This window comes from Neoarius graeffei, chromosome 8, assembly GCF_027579695.1.
Source record: "Neoarius graeffei isolate fNeoGra1 chromosome 8, fNeoGra1.pri, whole genome shotgun sequence".
In the NCBI taxonomy this organism is placed as follows: Eukaryota; Metazoa; Chordata; class Actinopteri; order Siluriformes; family Ariidae; genus Neoarius; species Neoarius graeffei.
The window spans coordinates 49088653-49110025 of NC_083576.1; the positions used below are offsets into that span (position 1 = coordinate 49088653).

Genomic DNA, 21373 nt, shown 5'->3' on the forward strand with positions numbered 1-21373 from the left:
TCCTCACATTCTGCACGATCACACCAGCTGCTTACCACACATTTCTTCCATGTGTTTCTAGTGAACGTGCACCACATGTTAGATAAAACATGAAACACAGACATCTCTAACCCAGAAGATTCCTCTCTTCAAGTTTGACATGCATGAATTTGAAACATTATAAGTGAAGCATTTGGCTTCTTTTTCTCCCAGTGTATTCACCGTGATTTGGCAGCACGGAACATCCTTTTGTCTGAAAACAACGTTGTTAAGATATGTGATTTTGGACTAGCCAGAGACGTGTATAAGGACCCAGACTACGTCCGTAAAGGAGATGTAAGTGTACATGTTTACATTTTGACTCTGTCCCTGATCTTTGTGCAGATCACCTTTTAAAATAAATCACTTAAAAACATTTAACTTGATGGACAGCTATAATAACAGCCTCAGCTGGAACAAGTACAGTGATTTTGCTAAAGCCAAGAGTTGCTGGCATGCGTTGCAAGTCATTTTTTAGCCATTGACAATATTATTCTGTTCAAAGGATGTTTGCTTGAGGTCGAACGTGGTCACAGACATCACGCTGATTTTGTATTTAAGCAAGTTTGCACTGTTTTACAGTCTGTTTGTCTAATAAACATGCATGGTTACAGTTAGCACAGGTGAATTAGGGGTCTGGCTGAACACTTGGGCTAATCTGCCACTATCTCCACAGGCCAGACTCCCTCTTAAGTGGATGGCGCCAGAGGCCATATTTGACAAGATCTATACTACACAGAGTGATGTTTGGTCCTTTGGTGTGCTAATGTGGGAGATCTTCTCTCTGGGTAAATATCAGTCCTGCCACTGGTAGGTGACGGTCACAGTCACCTTTACTAACAACCATTCAGCATATACGGTACATGCTAACTCTGAAATTGCATGTGTGAATTGAAATAAACACATGGCATTGTATGAATTATATGAGGAAACAAAACAAAACACATGGCCGACATGTGATTTAAATGTGACAAATTAACATATGAAAATATGCAGCTTTTCTGTGAGAGATGTTAACTTAGGCCCTGTCCACAAGGCAATGGATTCAGGTGAATCCGATAAAATTTTTTATCATTTCGGCCTGGCATCCACACGGCACCGGTGTTTTGGGTGCCCCAAAACGATATTTTTTGAGAACGGTTTCCAGAGTGGAAAAATCTGGCAACGGTGCCGTTGCGAAGTCGTCTGGATGAGTAGAACGGATTTGTTTACGATGACGTCACAACCACATGACTAGCTCCCAGTCCACATTCTCCTGATATTTAGAGGTTTTATAGTTCAGAGTCACTCGCAGGAGTAACTCCACCTCGTCATCGGTCCAGACAAGAGAGTCGGTTTTTCCTCGCGTAGTCGCAGCCATCTTCTTCTTCTTGTTGTGTGTTTGTTCCTGTGAGTGCTTCACGCCAGGTGGAAGAAGGGGTTTATGTGCATGCGTCCTACTTCTTCTATTGTTCTGGTGTCTCCGATGGGACCATCTTACAGCGCACGTAGAGGTGTGGCATGTGTATTGCATCGTTTTCAGCAAGCGTTGCGTTGCCATATGTACCTGATATTTTACTGATCCGTTGCCCATGTGGACACGATATTTTTTTACCCGCTAAAAAAAATCTCGTTGCCATTGTCGTGTGGATGTAGCCTTAAACTAAACTCATTGTGGTGTTGTTGCATGACTTATTGTAGGACATTTTGAGTTAATATTGTAGTGTTACTGGATTATGCAGCAACCGTAACTGTTGCATGCATTTTCAAACTCAGGTTATAGTTCAAGGAACATACTGTAGCTGTTTACAGCAATTCTTTTCCTGAAAAGAAAAATAATTAATAGTGATTTCACTTGCTATTTGCTACTTTGCTAATACAGTATTCCACACACCAGATTTTTCACTTTCAAAAAGAAATTTCACCATGTTTTGTGTTTCCTCATCATGTCCTTGGTCAAAGACACGTAATGGAAACCATGAGTTGTCCAGAGCTGTCCAGATCTATTGGCAGTAACTGTCTACCACTTGTAAATGATTACTTTCGTACAGAAAAGTAATTGTCCTGTCAGTTAGAAAAAAGAATTGCATTGCATATGAGCAAATTTCAACCGAGTTTAGGTAATAAAAAAAGACTGCCTTGCAGTTAAACCAAATTTTTCTCCCCAGCTGCAAATGCAAACTTTGCTGCTATGGAAATGTTCACTGTAAATGTTTGCACTGACTGTGAAACCATTGCAGCCTTTAAGAATATAACAGCTTCTCTTTTCTATGTAAAAAGAGTTATGCAAACATGTTCAAAACACACCCTAACAACCCATAGAACATATGCAAAGTTTGTGGCACTTTAAAACACTTTAAATGCCGTGATTCGTTTAAAAATGTGAACTCACTGAGGACTGTATTGGTTTGTTTTGAGTTTTTGTTTATCTTCACAAGACCAGCTGAAGCCTTTTTTTTTGGAACCTGATCATGTTTAAAGACCAAATGTTTGCATTAGACCCAAAATACACCCTCATGCATATATGATGGGCTATCTTTGGGTTGTGGCTTTGTGGTTTTTATCTTTGTGGTATTTATTTCTTGCCTTTGTTGTTTGGATGTACTTGTAGTTTGTATCTATTAATTTAATGATGGGTTATTGTGTGTTAGATTGAATTAAGCATATATACAGTAAGTATGCTCTAGGATTAACCTTTTTGTGTGTGCCATTCATTGTGATTGGATATTATGTGTAATATTTCAAGCAAATACAGAAAAATATTGTTTTATAAGCCCTGTCATTTTTTAGGATTCAGTTGCAGCCCTCATTCTTGTGGGTTACTAATTTATGCAGGTTTTGGCTGAATGTATGTACAGTGTCTTGCAAAAGTATTCATCCCCCTTGGTGTTTGTCCTGTTTGGTCGCATTACAAGCTGGAATTAAAATGGATTTGGGGGGGTTAGCACCATTTGATTTACACAACATGCCTACCACTTTAAAGGTGCACATTGTTTTTTTATTGTGACACAAACAATAATTAAGATGAAAAAACAGAAATCTGGAGTGTGCATAGGTATTCATCCCCCCCAAAGTCAATACTTTGTAGAGCCATCTTTTGCTGCAATTACAGCTGCAAGTCTCTTGGGATATGTCTCTATTAGCTTACCACATCTAGCCACTGGGATTTTTGCCCATTCCTCAAGGCAAAACTGCTCCAGCTCCTTCAAGTTAGATGGGTTGTGTTGGTGTACAGCAATCTTCAAGTTATGCCACAGATTCTCAATTGGATTGAGGTCTGTGCTTTGACTAGGCCATTCCAAGACATTTAAATGTTTCCCTTTAAACCACTCCAGTGTAGCTTTAGCAGTATGTTTAGGGTCATTGTCCTGCTGGAATGTGAACTTTCGTCCCACTCTCAAAGCTCTGGCTGACTCAAACAGGTTTTCCTCCAGAATTGTCCTGTATTTAGTGCCATCCCATCTTTCCTTCAGTCCTGACCAGCTTTCCTGTTCCTGCAGATGAAAAATATCCCCACAGCATGATGCTGCCACCACCATGCTTCACTGTAGGAATGGTGTTGGGTTTGCGCCACACATGGTATTTCCCATGATGGCCAAAAAGATCAATTTTAGTCTCATTTGACCAGAAAATCTTCTTCCATGTGTTTGGAGAGTTTGTGAAATGCTGTTGGACAAACTCCAAATGTGTTTTCTTAAGTAATGGCTTTTTTCTGGCCACAAAGCCCCACTCTGTGGAGTGTACGGCTTAAGTGGTCCTATGGACAGATACTCCCATCTCCGCTGTGGATCTTTGCAGCTCCTTCAATGTTATCTATAGTGTCTTTGTTGCATCTCTGATTAATGCCCTCCTTGCCCAGTCTGTGAGTTTTGGTGGGCTGCCTTCTCTTGTCAGGTTTGTAGTGTTGCCATATTCTTTCCATTTTGCTATAATGGATTTAATGGTGCTCTGTGGGATATTCAAAGTTTGGGATATTTTTTATAACCCAACCCTGATCCATAGTTCTTTACAACTTTGTCTCTGACATGCTGGGAGTGCTCCTTGGTTTTCATGTTGCTTGCTTAGTAGTGTTGCAGAGACAGGGTCCTTCCAGAACAGGTTGATTTATACAGACATCATGTGACAGATCATGTGACACTTTGATTACACACAGGTGGATCTTAATCAACTAATTATGTGACTTACGAAGTGAATTGGTTGGACCAGCTCTTATTTAGAGGTTTCATCTGAAAGGGGGTGAATACCCATGCACACTCCAGATTTCTCTTTTTTCATCTTAATTATTGTTTGTGTCACAATAAAACAACAATTTTCACCTTTAAAGTAGCAGGCATGATATGTAAATCAAATGGTGCTAACAAAACAGGACAAACACAAAGGGGGATGAATACTTTTGCAAGACTCTGTATGCATTCACATAAATTATACATAAATGATACTTTTAAAAACCAGTTGTTTGGCCATTTTCCTCATACCAAAAAGTCCCACTATTTCAGCTCTCTTCACTTATCTCTATGCTCTAAAACCATTCTGCAGTTTACATACCTTCTTATTGATCTCTTTGAAGTGATCAGTGCTTTGCATCAGGAGTTGGCTCGATAACTGTTACTATTCTCTTTCTTCGCCCCAGGAGCGTCTCCTTATCCTGGTGTACAAATTGATGAGGAATTCTGCTGCAGGTTGAAAGAAGGCACCAGAATGCGAGCACCTGAGTATGCTTCCTCTGAAATGTAAGAGTGTTTCTGAAATGTGCATTTGATAACATAATTCAAGTGTTAGAAGATATTGTTATTGAAGAGAAAGGTCATAGACATGTTTCTCATGATGGCATTTGACAGAAATTTCAATTGTTAAAAAAAATCTTTAATGCATTTTAAGGCAGAATGGTTTTTAGATGTTCCTTCACTGGAATGCTATTGAACAATCTGAGAATTTTATGTGAACCTGAAAAGACTTTAAAGGAGGTTGTTTTGCCTTTTCTAGAAACCCAATTTGGCCATCATTTAGCCCTATGCGCTCAACTAAAGAAAAGATGCTCTTAACAAGAAATTTGAAGAGAACAAAAGCTTGATTTTGTGATAATACAATTGTTTTGTGAATTCCAGATCTATCTATCTATCTATCTATCTATCTATCTATCTATCTATCTATCTATCTATCTATCTATCTATCTATCTAGACAGATAGACAGACAGACAGACAGACAGACATATGCCTATTTGTTCTTGATGTATTGAGATTTTAGTTGGAGTCATGACATCAGTCTTACATCATCCCAAAAAAAGGAAAGCTCAGATTGCCAGAGCCTTACGATGAGACCTCTTGTGCACTTTGTCCAGTTGCCTCACTAGACTCAGGGGCGTTAAGCTAAAATTAAATCTGGAGGGTGTTACTGCCTGTTTCTAATCAGAATGTTGCTACACTAAATGCCCCTTTCTGAAATATGAGCTTATGCAAGCTGCTAGCTATTCAATTGTGTCAAATTCCTCATTTTTACTGATTTCAAAAGGTTAAACACAGTGTTATACAGACACTATGATTTATTAATGTTAACTGGTCTCATGTTTGCAACCATTCATGCCAAGTCAAGGCAAATACACATATAAGAAATCAAGGTAGAATGATGATAATTGGAGATGACTTTTTCAAAATGTGGTCCAGACATCAGGCTTTACAGATGAGGGACCAGGATCTCATAAATTTTGTCAAACTGGTGCCAAGTTACTCTTTTACACTCTAAAGGGCAATAACATTTCATGTGGCTTCAAAGAATTTGTTAACAGTGGTGGCAGATAGCATGCAGCATCATCTCTGTCTTCTGTTAGAAAAGGGAGAACTCCAAACTTACTTAGGCCACCCACAAGTGAGCTTGCTGTCTCACGCGCCAGTCATCCCAATTGTCTATACATGCTGCGAGTTCCTCTTTCGTGTTGACACCAACATGATCTTTCAGTAAATCAACTGAATGTCTTGATTGGTCTACCACGATGTCTTCAACCATCCACAGGCTCCCACAGTAAGACTTTGTCGGCTGCAATCTTAGAATGATGATGACAGTGACCAGCAACACCCATTCTCCTGACAGCTATTTTGCTACAAATTGATGGTAGTTCTCCGTACAGAACTGTATTTGGAATGTGATCTTGCCATCTGACATTGAGTACCATTCTTAGCATTCTTGTATAAGTAACATTTAGTGACCGTTCAAGTTGTTTTGTTAAAATCCAGCTTTCTGATCCATATAATAGCACTGTTTTGACTGTAGCAATGAAAAATGACACCTTTACACTATGGGATAAATTAGATTTCCACACAGTTTTCATTTCATCCAGAGCTTTCCTTGCTAATGCTTTTCTAATTTTTCTGTCTTACTCAGATGATTGTACCCAAGCACCAAGATATTTAGTCACTTACTTCTTTGAGGTTTAGCCCTTTGGCAGTTTTACGGGGGACATGTGGAGATGGGCGGCACAGTGGTATAGTGGTTAGCGCTGTCGCCTCACAGCAAGAAGGTCCGGGTTCGAGCCCCGTGGCCGGCGAGGGCCTTTCTGTGCGGAGTTTGCATGTTCTCCCCGTGTCTGCGTGGGTTTCCTCCGGGTGCTCCGGTTTCCCCCACAGTCCAAAGACATGCAGGTTAGGTTAACTGGTGACTCTAAATTGACCGTAGGTGTGAATGTGAGTGTGAATGGTTGTCTGTGTCTATGTGTCGGCCCTGTGATGACCTGGCGACTTGTCCAGGGTGTACCCCGCCTTTCGCCCGTAGTCAGCTGGGATAGGCTCCAGCTCGCCTGCGACCCTGTAGAACAGGATAAAGCGGCTAGAGATAATGAGATGAATGAGATGAGACATGTGGAGATGGCACATTGAGAGTCATGAATTCCGTCTTCTTAGCATTCAAGTGAAGTCCTACTTTCTTACATTCATTTTCTACACTTGTCAGAATTTACTATGCTTGTTTCATTGTGTTAAACAATAAACTAATATCGTCTGCATGGTCAAGATCGGTTATTGTCACTGCTGGATATCTAGATGAACGTCTAGGTGTGATGGTAAAACCTAGATCGGCTTCATGATTATTAATAGCATTATGTCAAGCATAATGAAGAACAATAATGAAGAGGTACGGTGCAAGGGTATCGCCTTGCAACACACCAGCTTTGATCTCAAATTCATTTGTGATTCCATCTGGAGAGAGGACTCTTGCATGAGTGTCTGTGTACATCAGTTTGATTGTGTTTAGGAGACGTGGTGGAATGTCATATGCTTTGAGGATCCTAAGTATTTTGCCTCTGTGGATACTATCAAATGCTTTCTTGAAATCAATGAAACGGAGGACAACAGACAGGTTGTCCTTTTTCGTTTCCTCAATAATTCTACGGAGTGCTATAATTTGAGAGAGCGTTGAATGGCTTTTCCGAAAACCATTTTGATTGAACCTTAAGTGAGAATCAAGCTTTTCTCTGATGCAGTTTAGGATTATACAATTCATTAGCTTGGACATAATACAAGTTAGACTTATTCCTCTATAGTTGTCTGTTTAAGAGAGATCACCTAATTTTGGGACAGGTTGTATGTTTGATAATGACCATTGTCTGGGTCTTAGTCCATTCATTAAAGCGTTGTTTCAAAACTCCAAAATAATGTCATCAAAATCATGGTTTTTGATTGCTTCTGGTGATATGCCATCAGGTCCTGGACTCTCTCTATTCTTTAATTTTCTTTTAACTTTTTGAAGCTCATCATTTGCAAATGGACAATCTTCAATATTTAGATTGTTAATTACTGTTGAAATGCTTTCATTTTCGTTGTCTGCTGTTGGTTCTTTACCAAGCAGTTTACTAAAATTATTTAACCAGGATTTTACCCTTTCTTGTGCATTGGCTCCACGGATTTGTCCTTCCTTAGTTTTCTTACGCCCTGTTATTTCTTTGATCATGCACCAGGCTTCTCCATATTTTGCTTCATGATGGCAATGTTCTACTCAACTTGTCATTTCTTTTATTTCTTGTCCTTTTAATTTATCGTATGTTTCAAAGAGTGTCCTTTTTGCAGAGTTTAATTCTTCAACGTTGTCCAAATTTCATTCTTGGCTCAGATTCTAGTTTGCCTCAGCTACATGTTTTCTTGCTCTTACAATATCCAGATGTAAAGATCTTGATAAACATTTTGCCTTTATTTTCACTGGCACAAATTCTTTAATTTCCTCATAATTAGCTTGAATAAAATGTTCATCGTGGTCAGTAATATCTTGAATTGTATTTAACTCTTGAAATCGGTTCGGAATTTCCACTGCATAATTCGTTTGTAGATCAGAATTTAACAAAAATGCATTCCAATTGTATTTCACTTGCCGGTGGGATTTTGATGCTCTGTGATCTGATTCTACTGTTCTGAAGGAGCTGTATGCTTGGGAATTTTGAATAGAATTTCTCCATTTCCGATGTACTAATATGTAATCAAGCTGATGGCGTTCACCAGTCCCTCGATCTTGAAAAGTCTTCTCTTTTTCTTGTGAAATTGACTGTTGGATGCAATTAAATTGTGTTCCATCGTAAATTCTACAAGCAATTCTTTGTTTCTGTTAGAGATGGGATGAAACGAAAAGAGTACATCTTCAGGTCCAAGTCGAGCATTAAAATCAGTAAGAATTACAAGGAAATTATGTGCTGGAACACTTTGTAGGACTGAGCGTAAGTCATCATAATACTGTTCAACCTCTTCTATAGCTGCTGCATTAGTTGGCGAATATGTAGCTATCACTGTTGTTAGAGGACTGCTTTCAAATTCTGCAAGAATAATTCGTTCTGAATGCCCATGAGTTTTTCTGAGAGCTTTACGTGCATGAGCACTTAGCATAATGCCAACTCCCCCTACTGATGCTTGCATACTGTCCCTCCCGGCTGATGATATAAGGAAGTAACTATTTTCAACATTCTCTAATTCTAATATATTTGGATCCTGGAGTACTCTTCCGTAATTTTGTATTCCAATAATATCAATCTTTTAAGTTTTCAATGCAGGGAACTAATTCTATAGTTTTTGCCTCCTCTTTTAAAGTATTAGCGTTAACGCTCGCCATTTGAAATGGCCTCCTACAGCGCAGTAGAGCTTTGGACCTGTTACTGTCATCCAATGAATCCCTCCCAATAGGGTCTGAGGGTACACCATCATTTTGCTCAGCTGTTGCTGAGTCATCGGTATTGTCCACAGCGAAAATGACATTGGAATTTACTGTTGTCTGATTCATTTAGGCTTGACTAAGCTATTAATAGTTGCGGTTGCTACTCCACCCGATGATCCAGTTTTTTACATCTTTGGTGAAGAAGCAGATTCATTAGGGATGCTTAGCTGTAGGACACTACTCAAATGAGCTTAAACCAGGGTCTAGCAGTTATTTCTCCTTCGCGTGTTGGTCCGTTGAAGAAAAATCTAGGTTCACATCTGCACTTTCAGCCATTGGAGTGAGCTGGTTATACCGCCAGAGATTCGGTCCCATATGTAAACTTAGCCTGCAGTTAACAAAGCTCGCTGCAGTTACCGCCCCTCAGGTGGATCTGCCTTGAGGAAAACCCTGGATCCATTACACATGGAGTTGCCTTCTTAGTCCTGTGCAAACTGCGATGCCTGAAGAACTCCAAAGAGAGATCTGCTATTCCATTTCTTGAGAGACCTGAGATATTGATGTCACATGTAGGAATCAATCATTATCCTGACTCTGACCTTTGTCTAAACTTCCTCATAATGTGTGTGATTTAAAGAGACGAAAAATATTTTTGGGTGATGAATCAACATCGTTATTCCACAGACTGATCAGGAATGTGACCTTCCAGATTTTTGTTCAGCCTGATTCACTGTGTCAATAATTCCGAGCTCAGCCTGTTAGTCAGATTTTAAAACCGCAAGACAAAAAAGACCTAACATATCTAGAATCTGTGATTTATGTCTCATCTCATCTCATTATCTCTAGCCGCTTTATCCTTCTATAGGGTCGCAGGCAAGCTGGAGCCTATCCCAGCTGACTACGGGCGAAAGGCAGGGTACACCCTGGACAAGTCGCCAGGTCATCGCAGGGCTGACACATAGACACAGACAACCATTCACACTCACACCTACGGTCAATTTAGAGTCACCAGTTAACCTAACCTGCATGTCTTTGGACTGTGGGGGAAACCGGAGCACCCAGAGGAAACCCACGCGGACACGGGGAGAACATGCAAACTCCACACAGAAAGGCCCTTGCTGGCCATGGGGCTCGAACCCGGACCTTCTTGCTTCTTGCGTGCCGCCCAGGTGTTATATTAGCTAAGTAATTAATTCAACATTCCACCAATCCAAGAGAAGAATCTGCGGTACCATGTTCTTAAAACAAAGCAAAATGGATACAGTAGGTCAGGGCACAGTAAGACAGAGGAAATGCTGAGACATCTGGTCATATAATAGTTTGTCATAACACCAGATTAGCCCTGGTCAGAAAGCTAAACGAAGGATAATGGAGAGTGGACTCTATTTAAATAACATCCTAGTGCAGAACCACAATTAAAACAGGATCGGGCACAATCAATCCTTGTCCCTTCTCTCAGTACTGCTTCAAAGTCTCATACCTGAATTCCTGTGTAACCGAGTAGCACTGTTACTCAGATATATGGAGCTGAGAAGTACCACATGGAGAGAGGTGCTGACAGCTCTTCAAAGGCAAAGAAGGCACCTCTCACCTCTAATGTTTGCGCTGAAAGAAGCAGAATTAACTGTTCATGTGACACCAGAAATTATTAATGACATGTTATAATAGGATAAAGGCAAATGAGCTGGCAGAAACGTAGAGGTCAGGTCAGATAGCCTGTCGTGTCAGGGAGGTGGTAACTGAAGATAGTCTTAGTGGCCACAAGGAGAAAGAGATTTATGGCTGCAGTGCACTGAACACTGCGTGACTATGTTTATGATGTACTCCTCCACACTAATGTGTTGACAACTTGATATATTGCTGTATGTATTGATACTCTATGCGTAGTGTCACTAAATGTACTCATTACTAAATGTAATCAGTATGCTTCTAAGCATATCTCTTAGATAATAATGTTGTTGTTCTTTTTGTTCTTCTTGTCCGTGTTCTTCTTCTTATTATTATTGTGTGCATCTGTGCGTGTGTGTGGTCCCTGTAGATATCAGACCATGCTGGACTGCTGGCATGGAGAACCACAGCAGAGGCCCACTTTTACAGAGCTAGTGGAGAGACTCGGAGATCTGCTTCAGGCGAGTGTGCAGCAGGTGAGTGAGTCATTCATATGATCATTCATTACTTCAAAACATATTGATTCTACAACCTGCTTTGATTTATTTGCCCTATAGCCAAAGCTAGAGCCCTTGCTGGGTTGTATAGTATAAAAACAATAATGAACTTGGGCACTGATTCAGTATGTGAGTCACTGTGCTCAGTATGCCCTCTCAGGAAGCAGTAGCTTTGATTGGTTCTAGGTATAGTGAGGATATGACGAGGAGTTTTGCCCATGAGAGTGCTCAGTGTAACTGAGAAGGGAAACTCCAATCAACAATCGTATTCACTTCCCTTTGTCAAAAGAAAGAAGAGGAAAAGTACACCAGTACAAGATGAATAAAAGCATTTAGTGCCACTAAGTTTGTTTTTAAAAGGTTAAACCAAGCTTGCATTCCTGTCTTAACTTTGCCAAAGTATACATTCTGGAAAGACTTCTGATTTTTGCTTAAATCCTGATAAAAGAAACTTTCTTCCTGGCACGTCATTAAACAGGGAATGTTCAAAGCAAGAGTGAAAAGAGCGGAGAATGTAGTAAGCATGTCAACGTTTTGATACGGGGATAGGAAGGCAATTGTCCCATATTAAACTACAAACTAATGTGGAAGCAGACCGAACTGTAGATATCAGTGATGGAATTGAGCCAGACTTTTTCACTCCATCTCAATTAAGATTTGAGGAGTCTGGACGTTTTATATACGAATCAGCACCTCAGTGCTTAAACATACTCGCACACTGTGACGAAGATTTATTTAGTGTGATGTTTTTCTTTTGTCTCAGCTAGTTCCTCTGCATTTGTATGCAATGTCTCCACAGTACATACACCGTATGTAGAGGTTCGAATTTCTCTAAACATTGAATTACCTCATACTGCAATAGAATAGGCATGATGATGTCATTGTTATTAAGGGGGCCTCATTAAAAATGGTTTAACTCTGTATTTCTGTCAGGAGGGGAAACATTACATTCCTATCAACACTGCACTGCTGACAAAAGCAGACCCGTCAAAAACGGACCCTACAGAGGAAACTTCCAGACCTGTCTCTCTCAGAAACTCTGGAAGCTCATGGTAAGAATATCATGAAAGTCAGATCTGTATGATGGTGGAGAAAAAAACAGTTTCTTGAACTTGTATAACACAGCAAATCTTGTGTGTTATACACAACTCTATAAAACCGACAATAATTCATTATGGATAGAGTTGAATTTTGTACATCTATTTATTTGCAAAAACACAAGTAATAAATTCTGGCTTTTTTTTTAACAACCAAAATACATAGAGGATATTCCACATTGCTGCGATATATCATGAGTGAACAAAACAAATGAGTGAAATATTTTTCAACATGAGAAGATAAACTTCATATCTTCACGCCACCATGTAATGTTCTTTATATAATATAGACACATCCACAAAAAACAAACAAACAAACAAACAAACAAACAAACAAACAAACAAACAAACAAAAAACGCAAGTTAATCAAAAGAATTTTAATTTTGAACTGGTTCGCCATTTTGACAATGTGTGTCAAGTCAGCGGGAAAACACTGGGAGTGACGTCATCTGAGTGAAATATCTGAATATATGCCACTCAGAACTGTGATGCATTTCATATGAAAAATACGAGTTTTGCAACTTCATGCCTTCAATTCTGTGATTTTCTTTTTATTATATAGACACATTCACAAACAAAAAGTACCCAAATCTATCAAAACAATTAATTGATTTTCTCACGAGTGACATATAGAGAATTATGTCATGGTTTTGGTTCTCCATGTCCCGGATGTAGCTCGTATGAAAAATACAAGTGGTGTATTTCCCAGTAAAATACTCGTGTCCATATAATATATAAAAACATCTTGTGTTTGGCTGCTGTTCAAATAACATAACTTTTTTAAAATGTATTGTACATTAATTGTAGGAATATTGTTGTCTAGAGCCATTTTCGATTTTTATATAACCATTTATACATATTAGAACAAAGTTTTCACACTTCATGACCTGGCTTACATGAGTTCATTATGGTTGAGGACAAACAAAGTACTGCATGGCTCTTGATAAGGCAGGTACAACACTGAGAGTCACGGGCTCATTGCATTATGGGCCCCTTATGGAATTTCCTCCCCAGCCACAAATGCACTCTCAGAATTTATGTCTGCTAAAGATAATATTTGGACAACTGTTGTATTTCCTCAGGTTCGCTAAGTGCATTTATTAAGAATGGTGTTGAAATGAATTCATGACAGCTATCCTGAAAGCCAAATTAAGCAGCTATATGATAACTGACATTCTATGAAAAAAAAATGGTCTGGACTTATTTTTAAAGACCTACACTGAGCTCATGGAACCATGAAACGCTTTATTTGTTTATTGTATTTAGACATTTTTATTGTTTATCTAAATCATTTTCCTTTGTATGTTTTAACATGGGGCGGCACGGTGGTGTAGTGGTTAGCGCTGTCGCCTCACAGCAAGAAGGTCCTGGGTTCGAGCCCCGGGGCCGGCGAGGGCCTTTCTGTGTGGAGTTTGCATGTTCTCCCCGTGTCCGCGTGGGTTTCCTCCGGGTGCTCCGGTTTCCCCCACAGTCAAAAGACATGCAGGTTAGGTTAACTGGTGACTCTAAATTGACCATAGGTGTGAATGTGAGTGTGAATGGTTGTCTGTGTCTATGTGTCAGCCCTGTGATGACCTGGCGACTTGTCCAGGGTGTACCCCGCCTTTCGCCCGTAGTCAGCTGGGATAGGCTCCAGCTTGCCTGCGACCCTGTAGAAGGATAAAGTGGCTAGAGATAATGAGATGAGATGTTTTAACATATACTTGCAATAGCATTTTTCATTTTAAAATATGTTTATGTAAAGAATATTTATATAAACTTTAGATCACAAGTATTAGTCTTGTGAAATATGCTTTATGCAAGAAGAACAGATGAGAGCAAAACAGGATGAATGTGCAGAATTGCAGGTCAGAAGAAACGGTGAGGGAAAGGAAGGTTATTGGCACATCTTGTTAAGATTTTGCTCCACAAACACTGGAAATGATTGTATTCACACAACTGTGTCAATATTAACAATACTAACCTGTTACTGAACTTTTCATTCACTCAGGAACATCAAGGTCCGTCCAGACAGCATCAAAACCTTTGATGATGTAACAGTGGAGAGCGGAACAAATGATAGGGATGAGGTGGGGAGTTTCTTCTCACGTCACACCCACACACACATCCTCACGATCTTCATAAAAAAATATACGGTTTCCAATAATAATACAAAACACTGCACATCCACACTGCACTTCTGCACTGACAGCAAAACCACTGTATTTCTTGAAACAGATGTTTATTTTTCTAATAATCTCATTACTCATTTCAGAGCATGTGCTTTCTCATACTGTTATTTGCAGGGAGGGCATTCAGACAGTGGTATGGGTCTGTCCTCTGATGATCTGAAGAAGCTGAAGCATTTGGATTCCTTGGTTCAACCCTTAAGTTTCATGGCCCTGGCGTAAGTGCAGACTTAATAATACTGTTACAGCCTTGACACTCACAGCATCAAGCACTACAGGAAGAAATAGTGCCCTGGTAACCCTCCCACTGAGCAGGAATGTAGAAACAAGAATTGTTATACAGTATTTTATGCTTCCCCCTGCTTTACTCATACTCCCAGTCACTGCCGCTCTCTTTTTAAGAGGTGATTTGGCCAGAGAGCCTCATAGTGGCACAGTGGAAGAATATTGCTCAAGGTGACAAAACCAACAGCTAGACAACAAAAGCAGGGCTGGAAGTGTGGCTCATTAACGCTGGCTACAGGGCCTCGCGACTAATGTCTTTGTCTGCTCTGCCTGCACGGCACTGGATTTCTCATTTAATAAACTGAAAAACAAGCATACTAGACCTGTTCGGGTCAGCACAGAACACCAGGACTTTTTTCTGTTCAAATCTGGTGCCAAGTTCCTGGAAGCATTTCTATAGTCTTGGCAAGTGGCACTCATTACTCTATAGACAGTGCTGAGGAGATCATAAAAATCGCCTGGAGTGCTCCAATCACAAATCACATCACAGTGAGAACCCTTAATGGATGTTGTCAGATCTAGATAGGGTTCCAGATATCACCCTTGCATGCTGAACTTCAGTATGAAAAAAGTTCCTGGAATAAAAAAGTGTGAATGTCCCACACATAGGAATGGTTTTTGCTGTTCTGATTAAATTCCAAGTAGCCTAGTTATGTTTGTATGCAAGCTATCAGCTAAGACTCACTCAAGACATCTTTACCAATGTGGCACTCGAGCATTTTCTGCTCGGCAAAAGGAGATAATCCAGTTGTTGACTATAGATCTCAGGCCATCATAGTGTGTGCTCTTCTGATGGTGGCTTTCTTGTACCTAGATGGTGATTGTACATAATCATTAAAAAGTAATGTCTAAGGACCAAAGTATACTTCCACAGATTCGCATGGGTGTCTCCAGTGTATATCTGATTTTTTTTTTTTTCTGATGCAGCCTTTAAGAGGTTGTTTTGTTAGAGTTGCTGAAATGGTCAAACAGACTCTTTCCCTTAGGGCGTACTCACACAAGGCAATCTGTACCATGTCTAAGCATGTTTGATCCCAAAGTCCAGTTCGTTTGACTAGCGTGATTGTTGTGTGCCATGATCAGCCATGATTCACTTGGCCCACTTGGAAGAGGTACGCTCGAGTGCAGTCAGTTGGGTTTGTTCATGGTACGCATCGGTGTGATTGCTAACTGTGCTCAAGCACAGATCTCAAATGCTATGACGTGCACTTTTCAATTCATTCAAGAATATTTGGGTTAATAACAGGTCTGGGTCCTCATCTTATTGATGAATGTGAATTGTAGTTGGTGCATAAAAGCTGCAAATTCTTTCCTCAGTGTCAACCTCTGCCTCTGTAAAAGTCTTCTTATACGTGTAGCATAATTTATTGAAAATACCCACATGTCAGAAATGGTGAAGCGGTAGACGGATGTAAGTGCAGGAAGAGTGTGTTTATTATAAAACAGCAAGCAGGCAATAACATAGGACAAACTCAGAACCAGTGGACAGGCGAGGTACAAACAGACTATCGGAGGAACACATAAAAGGCTGTAATCCAATAAACAAACTAGAGTCGAAAAACCAGGATAGCAATACTACACAGGCTCAGTGAGATCACACTGAATGCAATACTTTGCAAAGTCTGTTAGATCTCAGCGTCCTTATAAGCATGCGCTGATTGCGTTTTAATCTCGGACAGGTGTGTGCAGTTAGTCCTCAAAGTGTGTGCTGCTCAGAACACAAATGTGTGCAAGTAAAAGTTCAAAGCACGCCAGGCGCAAATGCACGCTAACGTGACACTGCACTGCATAATTGATAAATCTGTACGACATGTGTGAAGGCCATGTGTAATCCACTCAAATTACTCCAACTCAGCCATAATGTAAAAAGTCTCCATCGTGCTCTGTGATTGTGCCGTTCTTCAGCACAAAAAGTTGCATTCTGATGATGTAAGCATACTTGGGCTCAGAACAATGTGAACGGAAGCCAGTGGGGAGGGGGACAACAGTGGCTTTGCACCATCACGTGACCTCATAGCAACGGTAACTACGCTGTCATGACAGGGGGCATGCTTGTAGTGCTTCGTTCAGACGAGGTAGTTGTTATTGATCAGTATGGGAAGGTTTTGCTGCATTTTTGGATGTGCAAATCATTTTGAAAGAAACAAAGACATCAGATTTTTTTTTAATTTACCAAAAGTAATTCATCATCGGGGGAACAACTAGAGAGATTTCTAAATGCAGAAGGGAAAATGGGGGGGGGGGGGGGGGGGGAATTTGGTGGGACTCAGTGTCAAACAGAGAGGTCAAAACCTCTATAGTATGCTCATTTCATTTTCACGAAGGTAAGAATAAAAAAAATTAATTTCACAACAGCAAAGTGCTCATTCTTATACAGTGAAATGAACATACAGTGGTGCTTGAAAGTTTGTGAACCCTGTAGAATTTTCTATATTTCTGCATAAATATGACCTAAAACATCATCAGATTTTCACACAAGTCCTAAAAGTAGATAAAGAGAACCCAGTTAAACAAATGAGACAAAAATATTATACTTGGTCATTTATTTATTGAGGAAAATGATCCAATATTGCATATCTGTGAGTGGCAAAAGTATGTGAACCTTTGCTTTCAGTATCTGGTGTGACCCCCTTGTGCAGCAATAACTGCAACTAAACGTTTCCGGTAACTGTTGATCAGTCCTGCACACCGGCTTGGAGGAATTTTAGCCCGTTCCTCCGTACAGAACAGCTTCAACTCTGGGATGTTGGTGGGTTTCCTCACATGAACTGCTCACTTCAGGTCCTTCCACAACATTTCGATTGGATTAAGGTCAGGACTTTGACTTGGCCATTCCAAAACATTAACTTTATTCTTCTTTAACCATTCTTTGGTAGAACGACTTGTGTGCTTAGGGTCGTTGTCTTGCTGCATGACCTACATTCTCTTGAGATTCAGTTCACGGACAGATGTCCTGACATTTTCCTTTAGAGTTCGCTGGTATAATTCAGAATTCATTGTTCCATCAATGATGGCAAGCCGTCCTGGCCCAGATGCAGCAAAACAGCCCCAAACCATGATACTACCACTGCCATGTTTCACAGATGGGATAAGGTTCTTATGCTGGAATGCAGTCAGGGCTCGAAATTCGCGGTGGTCCGGTCGCCCGAGGCAACTTAATTTGTCATTTGGCGAGTAATTCCTGTCACTAGCCAGCCCGGCTAGCTAGTTGAAAATAAAAAAGATATATGAAGCGAAGATTCAGACACACCATCAACTGAGGCCGCCACATAATAAAGGTCCCATGGCATGGTGTTTTTTTGATGCTTTAAACGGGCTCGTGGAGGTTTCTGGATGTTATATCCGCAGCCTTTCTTGAAATGAACCCTCGGCACGTAGATATAGCCTCCTGGGAGAAAGCCCCATTTCAGCGCTTTTCCCAGTGCGTCGTTTTGCTAATGAGAAGCAGGAGGCGGGGAAGGGTAGAGGGTGGGGGCGGGTCTTATCATTAATATTCATGACATGTAAACGTGTTACCTCTGATTGGCTAACAGCACTGTGACGCTACCTCCAGTGGGTCAGAACAAGCGGATGTGGGTGTCTTACTATGGCGAGAGAGAAGGAACAAACCGCGAAGGGAAAAATACCGCGCACTGACGTCATTAAGGTGCGACACGAGGAAATAAAATAAATTCAACAAATGTTTGGGTTTTTACTGAACAAACAAACAAATAAAATGAACGAGTGACTTAAAAAAAAGAATGTGGGTGTCTTTGTAAAAACTGTTTTGATTGGCTATTATAACAGAGCATGCTGCATGCTTTTTGGTTTTGTAGCGCAGAGTACCTGGCTAACTGCAGGAAGCAGTTAGCTGCACAGTTAATGTAGCCATTGCAAGGCTAACGTGGCACCGATTTTAAAATACGGCAAAACATAAGCTCATAAGTTACAGTCAATTTCCAGACTAAACTCAGTTTAACAGAGCATGCTGCATGCTTTTTGGTTTTGTAGCGCAGAGTACCTGGCTAACTGCAGGAAGCGGTTAGCTGCACAGCTAATGTAGCCATTGCTAGGCTAACGCACCGATTTTAAAACACGGCAAAACGACTTAACAGTTATACACTTACTTGTTCGGTGTTTGTGGCTGATGCGGCAGGGACGCTTGGTACGGACCCAGGCTTCAGTGACAGTTGATGTGCAAAACCTGCCTTGTACTGTCCCAAGTTGTGGAAACATTCATCAGGAAAATGCTTCCGACAAACATACACCGTCTTAGGTAGACTCGACGGCGTATTATTGGAGTAAATAAAGTTAAGCCACTGCGTCTTCAGGGGCGCTCCCGTCGGCAGTAAAAACAGACTCTTTTCTGTGTTGTCACATCCATGTACAGTGGTGCTTGAAAGTTTGTGAATCCTTTAGAATTTTCTATATTTCTGCATAAATATGACCTAAAACATCATCAGATTTTCACACAAGTCCTAAAAGTAGATAAAGAGAACCCAGTTAAACAAATGAGACAAAAATATTATACTTGGCCATTTATTTATTGAGGAAAATGATCCAATATTACATATCTGTGAGTGGCAAAAGTATGTGAACCTTTGCTTTCATTATCTGGTGTGACCCCCTTGTGCAGCAATAACTGCAACTAAACGTTTCCGGTAACTGTTGATCAGTTCTGCAGACCAGCTCGGAGGAATTTTAGCCCATTCCTCCATACAGAACAGCTTCAACTCTGGGATGTTGGTGGGTTTCCTCACATGAACTGCTCGCTTCAGGTCTTTCCACAACTTTTCGATTGGATTAAGGTCAGGACTTTGACTTGGCCATTCCAAAACATTCATTTTATTATCTTTAACCATTCTTTGGTAGAACGACTTGTGTGCTTAGGGTCATTGTCTTGCTGCATGACCCACCTTCTCTTGAGATTCAGTTCATGGACAGATGTCCTGACATTTTCCTTTAAAATGCGCTGGTATAATTCAGAATTCATTGTTCCATCAATGAGGGCAAGCTATCCTGGCCCAGATGCAGCAAAACAGGCCCAAACCATGATGCTACCACCACCATGTTTCACAGATGGGATAAGGTTCTTATGCTGGAATGCAGTGTTTTCCTTTCTCCAAACATAACGCTTCTCATTTAAACCAAAAAGTTCTATTTTGGTCTCATCCATCCACAAAACATTTTTCCAATAGCCTTCTGGCTTGTCCATGTGATCTTTAGCAAACTGCAGACGAGCAGCAATGTTCTTTTTGGAGAGCAGTGACTTTCTCCTTGCAACCCTGCCATGCACACCATTGTTGTTCAGTGTTCTCCTGATGGTGGACTCATGAACATTAACACTAGCCAAAGTGTGAGAGGCCTTCAGTTGCTTAGAAGTTACCCTGGGGTCCTTTGTGACCTTGCCGACTATTACACACCTTGCTCTTGGAGTGATCTTTGTTGGTCGACCACTCCTGGGGAGGGTAACAATGGTCTTGAATTTCCTCCATTTATACACAATCTGTCTGACTGTGGATTGGTGGAGTCCAAACTCTTTAGAGATGGTTTTGTAATCTTTTCCAGCCTGATGAGCATCAACAATGCTTTTTCTGAGGTCCTCAGAAATCTCCTTTGTTCGTGCCATGATACACTTCCACAAACATGTGTTGTGAAGATCAGACTTTGATAGATCCCTGTTCTTTAAATAAAACAGGGTGCCCACTCACACCTGACTGTCATCCCATTGATTTAAAACACCTGACTCTAATTTCACCTTCAAATTAACTGCTAATCCTAGAGGTTCACATACTTTTGCCACTCACAGATATGTAATATTGGATCATTTTCCTCAATAAATAAATGACCAAGTATAATATTTTTGTCTCATTTGTTTAACTGGGTTCTCTTTATCTACTTTTAGGACTTGTGTGAAAATCTGATGATGTTTTAGGTCATATTTATGCAGAAATATAGAAAATTCTAAAGGGTTCACAAACATTTAAGCACCACTGTACAGCGCAACTTCCATGTTTGGTGGCAACTTTTGAGCTGGGCGGGGCAATCCATACAGTGGGTGGGAATCCAGAGGGGGGGCGTGGGGATCATCTCCCTTGCTGACGTAGGCAGGGGAAGAGTTTATCAATGCGCCGTTTTGACGCGCCATTCTCAAATGTTGGGCATAGTTTGGTTTATACATTATGAAATTTCTAGCCACTGGGGTGACTTAAGAAGGTCAGAGGAACTCATTTTAACGTTAAGAAACCTCAGAAAGTGAAAATTTCATGCCATGGGACCTTTTAAGCGCATGCCGTGTCTGTGTTCATCGATGTGTTTATCGGCAGGACGGTCAGGCTGTCGTTTTTTTCACGACTGCGCATGCATATATAACAGACATCCCAAGTCTCCCGGAAGTTCCAGGAGTCTCCCGCATATTGATAGCGGCTCCCTGATGCCCGCAAATTGGATAATATCTCCCAGAATCTAGAGCAAGCGAGCAAGAGCGTGCACGCGCAACATTAATGTCTGCATCACGCATATGACGGAGTGCGCGAGGGAGCACGAGAGAGACTTCGCGT

At 40.7% G+C, this 21373-nt stretch overlaps 1 protein-coding gene across 1 annotated transcript in view; it reads left to right on the forward strand.

Annotated features, from left to right (window-relative positions):
- Window positions 1-21373, forward strand: part of kdrl (kinase insert domain receptor like) — a 79322-nt gene that overhangs the window by 49172 nt on the left and 8777 nt on the right. Inside the window, exons 23-29 of the mRNA XM_060927749.1 lie at window positions 193-315; window positions 695-806; window positions 4628-4727; window positions 11157-11262; window positions 12217-12335; window positions 14372-14450; window positions 14667-14767. Coding sequence (XP_060783732.1) covers window positions 193-315; window positions 695-806; window positions 4628-4727; window positions 11157-11262; window positions 12217-12335; window positions 14372-14450; window positions 14667-14767 — 740 coding nt within the window. The remainder of the gene's footprint in view (window positions 1-192; window positions 316-694; window positions 807-4627; window positions 4728-11156; window positions 11263-12216; window positions 12336-14371; window positions 14451-14666; window positions 14768-21373) is intronic.